The sequence below is a fragment of the Chinchilla lanigera genome, unplaced genomic scaffold (assembly GCF_000276665.1).
Source record: "Chinchilla lanigera isolate Chin_1 unplaced genomic scaffold, ChiLan1.0 scaffold00140, whole genome shotgun sequence".
NCBI classification, from domain to species: Eukaryota; Metazoa; Chordata; class Mammalia; order Rodentia; family Chinchillidae; genus Chinchilla; species Chinchilla lanigera.
Window position 1 is genome coordinate 2,604,197 of NW_004955541.1, and position 7,675 is coordinate 2,611,871.

General features: G+C 59.0%; 2 protein-coding genes across 5 annotated transcripts in view; one reads left to right on the forward strand and one right to left on the reverse strand.

The window, feature by feature from the left end:
• On the reverse strand, positions 1-3,773 carry Rnf166 (ring finger protein 166; the record flags this gene model as incomplete). 4 transcript variants are annotated; one of them, XM_013507958.1, is given in 5 exon segments in its annotated part: positions 1-965; positions 1,503-1,610; positions 1,842-1,941; positions 2,422-2,534; positions 3,617-3,773. In XM_013507958.1, coding segments are annotated over 5 exon segments (544 nt in total), but the record flags the coding sequence as incomplete, so codon positions are not given.
• Positions 3,774-5,824: 2,051 nt separating this feature from the next.
• The window catches only part of Ctu2 (cytosolic thiouridylase subunit 2 homolog (S. pombe)), an 8,177-nt gene continuing 6,326 nt past the window's right edge, over positions 5,825-7,675 (forward strand). Inside the window, exons 1-3 of the mRNA XM_013507940.1 lie at positions 5,825-5,983; positions 7,295-7,396; positions 7,520-7,536. Coding sequence (XP_013363394.1) covers positions 5,825-5,983; positions 7,295-7,396; positions 7,520-7,536 — 278 coding nt within the window. The remainder of the gene's footprint in view (positions 5,984-7,294; positions 7,397-7,519; positions 7,537-7,675) is intronic.

Consider the following 7,675-nt stretch of genomic DNA (forward strand, 5'->3'; position numbering starts at 1 on the left):
CAGGTACTTGGAATTGTTTTATTGAAAATTCTTTGAAAAGACAGCAATAATTTATGCCATGAACAGAACAGGAGCACTGATGAGTGTTTTCTGGCCTGACCACCACCAAACAGGCCCCTGCCTGCACCCCCAGAGCTCTGCTCTGGGTGAGATGGCAGCCACCAAGGTGAGGACCAGCTAGGAGGAGGCCACTGCCATGGCCAGATGCTGGGACCCCTTCCTGGCTGTCACCAAAGAGAAGCCACAAACAAGATCCTCATAAGAGTGGTGACAGTGACTGGGATGCCACCTCCTGGGGCACCAGGCCCAGGTGAGACCCCAGCTTGTCTGGCTCCAGCTGTGTCCAGCCACTCATGCCCTCTGGTCCCACACAAGGTTTATTTTTGAATTTTTTTTTCTAAAAAATATAACTTTGTAAATGTTCCATAAAAATACTATTCTTCCTAGTCAAACACAGATATTGCAATATGAAGTGTAACTGCTTTGTCTTTGCTCTATAAAACGTGAAAAGGTTACCACATGGGATAAGATAGAAAAACGCGAGGGTTTCTAAGTATCACAAAAGCCAGTACCAAATGCGCACGGTGGAAGCATAGCCGGGTGCCGGGTTGGGCTGGCAGGGGCGCCGGGCTGCTCCTCCACTCTCCTGCTGGAGTTCAGCTGGGCACCCCAGCCCTCACGCAAGGACAATGTCATGGCTTGGAAGAGGCAGCCGACTGCTCTGAGTCCTGCTGGCCGGCACCTGCCCCACAAAGCACCGATGACCCAGGGATGCGGGCCAGGACCAGGTGGTCGCTGACAGCTGAGGGACAGCCGGGTGGCGTCCCAGCCCGCAAGCTCTTGGTCCTTGGGCCAAGAGCAGCTCCGCTGGCCCAGGCTTGGGCGTGGCCACTGTGCCTTCAGTTCTCAGAAAGAGACAGGGCCAGGGCAGCCTGGAAGGCAGCTTCTTCATCGATGCTGTAGTCCTGGAACAGAATAGAGATGCACTGTGCAGCAGCAGCCTTGTACACACCTCTTTCGCCTCCACACGGCTGCTCCAGGGCGCCCACTGCCCTCGCACCAGTTGACCCTTGGCCTGCCCCGGGGCGGCCGACCTAGCAGTCTACAGCCACTGAGGGGCCCAGCTTTGAGTGAGAGGGGCATGGGGACAGAGCTGTCCACTTGACGCAGAACATAAACAATGGGTCCCTGAGACCTCCAACCCCTAGGGAGTGGGGAGAAGCGAAGTCCTGGGCCAAACCAGGAAGGAGGAACAGGAGTGAGGGGCCCAGGCCTGGGATCTACACGCTTTCTGATCACACGGGTGGGGGGATGGGGAGTCCCTCCAGCTTCCAGAGGCGCTAGAAGGAATCTCAAGCACCCAAGATTGTGCGTGGGGGAGGGCAGGGCCTCCACCTCATCCCTGGCAGCTGTGGCAGGGACGAGGAGCTTGTTTCTGGCCTTCCCCGAGCACTTGGGCAGCCAGGAGGGGCACCCTGCAGGCGGGAGGGAAGGGCACCCACCACAAAGGTGTCGTAGGAGAACTTGTGCCGGTGCAGCAGGTGCTGCAGGAAGTTGGCGCTCTTGTAGCTGGGGTCGCCCCAGGGCATAGCTGAGCAGATGGGGCACACCTAGGAAAGAGGGTCAGTGGGCACCGGGCAGGGCATGGGCTGCGGGCCTCCCCACCTGGGACACAGCCGCAGGACTGCAGGTCACTGCTGCACTCACGCATTCAGGACCCCAGGACTGAGATGTGTGCGGAGCTTCGACCAGGCGCCGCTCAGCACTAGGCACACCTGGGGTGGAGGGAGGCCTGAGGCAGGCAGCTCTCCCCATGCAGCTGGGGTTCTGTGGGGACTCACCACACGGTTTGGGTCACTGCGGTGGCTCTCCACACAGTGCTTCACTAGCTCCTGCTGGTCCAGGTTGCGGGCGCCACAGTAGGGGCAGGCAAAGGTGGACCTGTTGGGGATGTTGCTGGGGGGGAGTGGGGTGAGGCTGGGGGCTGGGGGCACTGCCACTGCCACCCCACTTCACCAACAGCAGCATGGCCCCAGCCCGCCCTGCGCTCCCTCTGCGAGCTCCTGACAGGACGAGACCCTGGGTGGTGGGAGCATCTCGGCTGGCAGGTGGGAAGGGTGGGGCTGGCTCTGGAGACCAGCCTGGCACTAGACCTCAGCCTCTGCTCCTGTGGAAGGGCCAAGAGCAGCGCCACACCAGGCACCAGGGTCTTTTCCTTTATAGGAATCACAGCCAAGCTGGGGGAGGGGAGAGCGCTGCCCCTAGCCCGGAGGCACCATTGCGGCTGCCCACCCGCCTGGCCAGGGCCCTCATCTTGGCTCCCATGCCTCAGGTATCCCTTTTCACATGGCCCGGCTTCCCCAGAGCCACCTGGATGCCCACATTCCCCACCTGCTTACAGACCCACAGGAGGCTGCCCACCTTGGGATGGGCTGGGATGTGGGCACCACAGGGACAAACTTGGGGCAGTTGGCCATCTGCTCCTGGACCTTCAGGCAGGAGGACACGTGCACTCTCATCTTCGCCAGGGTCACCTAAGCGACAGGGTAGGAGGGAGGCAGTCCTGAACGGAGACCATCTGCAGCAGTCACCTACCACAGGGCTACCTCTGCTGCCCAAGAAATCCAAAGGCCCAGAGTAGCAGCTGTGCCTGGCGCCCCTGGAAAGGGCTGAGGGCTCAGGTGCCCAAACCCCTGAGTTTGCTGCATAGAGAAACACTCTGGACAGGAGCCAGCACCCCCTCTGTGGGGTGCCTCACAGAAAAGCAAACCAGAAGCTGCACTCCTTGAAGAAAATGAACTGCACTTAGTAGGCGGGGGAACCCATCTACCGGCAACTGGTGGAAAAACTCTTGATGAACACCTCCCGTGGCATAAACACAGCCTGCACAAACTGCCCAACCTGGGTGTCCAGAGTAACAGGCCTCAGCACCAGCCCAAAGTCAGTGTCAGGGTCCTGCGGGCACAGGGTCAGGGGCAGGGCCACTCCACCTGAGGAATCTGGAGGTTCCCGTGTTTGTCTTCCCAGAGAGTTCTGACTAGTGAAGCCTGGGGTGCCTACCACCCTGGATGGACTCAGGGCAGCCCTCACACATGTGCACCTTGACCTTGGGGTGGGGCAATGAGGGGCTGTGTCCTACTGTGCAGGTCAGCAGGGTTTAGAACCTGAGGGGTGGCCACATCTAAAACACAAATTCTAAGTATGCTTCCAGCTGCCTGGTCAGGCCCCACATTGGGGTCTCTACCTTGCAGTGTGTGGTGTGGGCACCAGAGAGGGTGTGAGGGTGGGAACTCTGTGGTCTCTGACCAAGGCAGCGCCCTTTTCGCTTTGGCTGGGAGGGTGATGAGCTGGCATGAAGTGCTTGGCACTTCCTGGGGCCCCCTCCACTGAGAGCCCCATAGCTGGTGGCAACCTGAGCACCCAGCCCACCTCTTTGGGTTCTGTGCAGCCTAGGCCAGCACTGTTCCCCTGGAAAAGGACAGAGGGTGAGAGGGCAGGGCATGGACTTCCTCACACCAGAGCAGCTGCACTGCTTAACAGAAAGGGGCACAGTCCATGGACCTGGTCTTCTGTGGGATGGGGCCTCTGCCCACCCAGAGGGCCAAGTGGCCAGTACCTTCTTGTTGCAGCCCCGGCAGGGTGCCTTGTAGGATGACAGCTGCTTCTCCACATGGGAGGCCTTGTCCACTTTCTTGGGGTCAAAGGGCAGGCGGCAGAGTGGGCACAGAGGAGACGGCACCTGCAGGCATGGCTGGAGACACTCCCCACAGAACCTGCAGGGGACATGGGCCTGAGGAGTGGCACTGGTAGGGCCATTCCTCCCACATCTCTGTACCCGAACCCACCAGCCGGATAAACCAGAAGGGAGTCCCCCCCGGGAAAGGGCCCACTACGTCCTGGATGCCAGCCACAGTTGCAGCTTATGCTCTCCCACGTCGGTTGGCCCTGCAGCCCACAGCCCAGACAGTGTCCACGTGGCTTCTCCTCACTAGTGCAGGCAGCACTTTCAGGGCATGACAGCCGGGGCACAGGCAGGAAGACCACCAGCAGGTGTAGGCAAAGAATGCTGGGCCCGGATCACATAGCAGGGGCGATGGCTGCCTGGTTGGTCAGCTGGGGGCAGCTCACGGGTGGGAGGCGCTCTGGCACATCCGAGCCAAGGCTCAGTGATGAAGGGCTGTGCTCGAGCCACCTCAGGTCCTGGCACAACTGGGGCTGAGGCTCCAGCAGGCTTTGTACTTCTGGCATCACTGCTCGAGACCATGTGGTAGGCCTGTGCCACACAGCCCACACAGACATGGACTGGCAGCAGGAGCCAGGCCCTGCCTGCCCACACCTCCCAATGCTCTGCTGACCCAGGGCAGCAGAGGGAGCCCAGGGAGAAGAGCAGCGGATCCCAGGGCGAGCTCGGTGCAGCTGCACAGGAAGTGCCATGTGGACAGCGCAGCCCAGAAGGTGCCTGAACACAGGGACACTGAAACAACACCCTGGCCCCCGGACAGCACCTGGCTGGAGCAGGGAGCCGCCCAGCTCAGCAGAGAGGACAACCTTGTCAGTGGTGGCACAGAGGGGAAAGCCAAGGGCCTGTGGGATGTGGACAGGAGCCTTGCTGGATGGAGGGGATATGAGACCAGGCCTGCGTCCACAGAAGACACAGCTACAGCCTGGGGTCAGAGCTCCCTCTACATTTATTTATTTGTTTTTTCTTTTTGAGACAGTGTCTTGCTATGCAGTTCAGGTTGGCCTTGAGCTCACTTTGGAGCCCAGGCTGGTCTCGAACTCACAAGGATCCTCCTGCCTCAGCCTCCTGAGAGCTGGGATTACAGGCGTGCGCCACCACGCCCGGCCACTTTTATTTATTTATTTGTTTTTTGTCTTTTTGAGCTCCCTCTACATTGAGAGACCTCATCTCTTTAAGAAAAAGTCCTTCCTGTGATGAGGAAGGCAGGCCCAGGGCTTCAGGCAAAGCTAAGGCTATCTTAGGCCCCTGCTCTTCCCAAATGCTGGCCCCTGGCGGGGACCCCAGGCTTGTCAACTGCCTGTCACCTGGCCAGTCCTACTGCACTGGTTGCCTCTGAAAGACCAGCAAAGTTTCCAGGAGCTGTTCCTGCACAGTAGTGCGAGCCAGAGGGGTCTCCCTAGGCATCCACACAGCGCCCCCCAGCGCCCTAGGAATATTCAAGGATGTCCCCGTCACTAGCCCAGGATCTGGTTAGCCTAAGGAGCCCTTCTTCCACCCAGGAACCACAGGAAGGCGCTGGTGAGATGATCCACATAGCGAGCCACAGGAAAGCCACTGTGTGTCCACACAACCAAAACGTAGCAACAACCCAGAGGTCTGCTTTGGCCACAAGAAGGAGCGAAGTGCTGCTGCACACTACACACAGACAAGCCTTGCAAATGCGCTGTGAGTACAGGCGGCCACAGGAAGCCACACACTGTAAAACACCATGAACACAAGATGCCCAGCAAGGACACAGCCATGGAGGCCGAAGCAGAACAGGGGCTTCCGAGGGCTGGAGGAGAGGAAGGGGGACTGGCTTCTCTTTTGGGGTGAATATCCTAAATCACGGGGACGGCTCAGTAACTGTGTGAACGCCCCAGGAACCACTGGATTCCACACTGTAAACAAGCAAATAGTGAGGCCCTGAGTTCTAGCTCAGGGAAGCTGTCAAAAGCAAGACAGAAGGTGCAGGCATGTGAGCTTGCTCAGGCCACAGTGGGGCCACTCCACTCAGCAGAAGGAAAAGGGTGCTTTGCAAAGCAGGGAAGGACAGGGCTCTGAAGAGGAATGGATGGAGGTCAGGTGCCTGGCACTGCCCGCATGATGCAGGGGCAGTGCAAGAACCCGCTCGCCCACAAGATGACTGTCCCCAAGTCTCAACCCTTAAGGAGCAGTCCAGAAGGCAGCATCTACGTGGTGGGTGCAGCTTTCAGCCTACTTTCACCTCCACCGCCCTGTGTGCCGGCAGCGGCGGCAGCAGTAGGGCTAGCCTCTCCCATAGGAAGTTCCTGCCTGTGTCTGCACAGCGCTGGTGCTAAGCAGCTTCTCTGCCAAATGAGGTAGTTCAGGATGCTGGGTACGGGGCCGGCCCTTCTCCCAGAAATTTGGGGCATCAAGGATGGCCCACAGGCCTGAGAGCACCATTAGTGTGTCTCTCCTGCTTAGGGCTCTCACACACATCAGGAAGCTATGAGAGGCCTACGTTTCAGAGATTGCCAAGGCCAGCAGGCAGGTCCCATCAGGCAGGACATGCAGCTATCTTTCTCTGCCTGTGCCAGAGCAGCAACACCTGTCCCACATGGGGCTGCCCACACCACAAGAAAACCAGTTCAGGAAGGAAAATGCTCTGGTCAGGTACCTCATGGAGGAAAAGAGTCAGACTGTGAGTGAACACTGCAAAGGTGATGTGAGAGGCTCTGAGCTTCCTGTGCTCATCTGCTCACGTGCCTAAGCGATGCAGACTGTGCAAAGTCAGAAGTGGCAGTGAACAGCCAGGAAGACAAAGCCAGCAGAAAAAACCAGATCTTTTCAAGGCAGAGGCTATGAGAAGAGCTTAGGAAAAGGTGTTTTTCAGTCCGAGTCTTCTGTGCTGCAACATGGACCACATGTGAAGAAACAGCATTTGGGGGGAAAAAAGAAGGAGCAAATTCTGGTTTGTGCAGACTAAGACATCAAAACTGCTGTGGCCTGCTGTGATGACCAAGGGGTTACCAGGCAAAGGCAGCGGAAGACTTTCTAAATTGAGGCCCAGACAAAGCTCACAGCAGCTGGAAAACGCAGAACACACCTTAAGACACCCACTCGTGTGCGCCCACAGAAGTCAGTCCTGGTCAAGGGCTGCCCTGCCAAAACGTGACACAGTGAGACTGAGTGGGAGCATCGCCCTCACAAGTGCAGCAGAGCTCGTGGGGTGAGCAAGCACCCGCGCTGCCTGACACGGGGGGCAGAGAAAGCATCGGCAGCTCTGGATCCTGCCACCCTCCCTGCCAGGCCTGGGAGGAGGCATGACTGGCAGGCACACGCCCACTGGCAGTGCGGGTTCCCTTCGCATGAGGAGCCTCCGAAGTCTGCTGCTTTTGTTTGCAAAACGTTCTAGAGCCTCCCACCAGCCTGGGTGCACCTTGCCCAACCTCCACGCCCAGTGACGGCCCACCTCCTCGGCAGCAGGGCCATCTGCTGGGAAGCCCTCCTCTCGCTCTTCCTGCCTCGCCAGTCCCGCTCCAGAGCTGGATTGTGCGGCACTCAGGAGGGGTCTGGAGCAGACGCTGACCCTGGCTCCCTCCCACCTAGGCTGGAGCTCCGGAGGACTTGCGCGCAGCTGCCCACGGGGAGAACCACATCCTTAAGTTTCTGTTCCTGAAACAGCTCGGCCACAAAGCCTCGCTAGAGAGCGTGCGTGGCGTCTAGTCCCGTCTGGGCTCAGAGTGACTCAAACGCTCCTTCAAAACAAAACAGCACGGGGCTCCAAACACGCCCCTCTCCTAACTTTAAGGAACTGCTTTCCTGCGTACTCAGAACGACCAGACCGCGGGGTGAGGAAGAGTGAATAGCAAAACCCCCAAGTCACTTATTTACAACTGCCCCCCGAAGGTCCACACGCCCAGACCCCGGCGTTCGGCGCAGGGGCCGCGGCACAAGCCCCGAGCTCCAGGCCCGCCGAGGCCGTCCGCG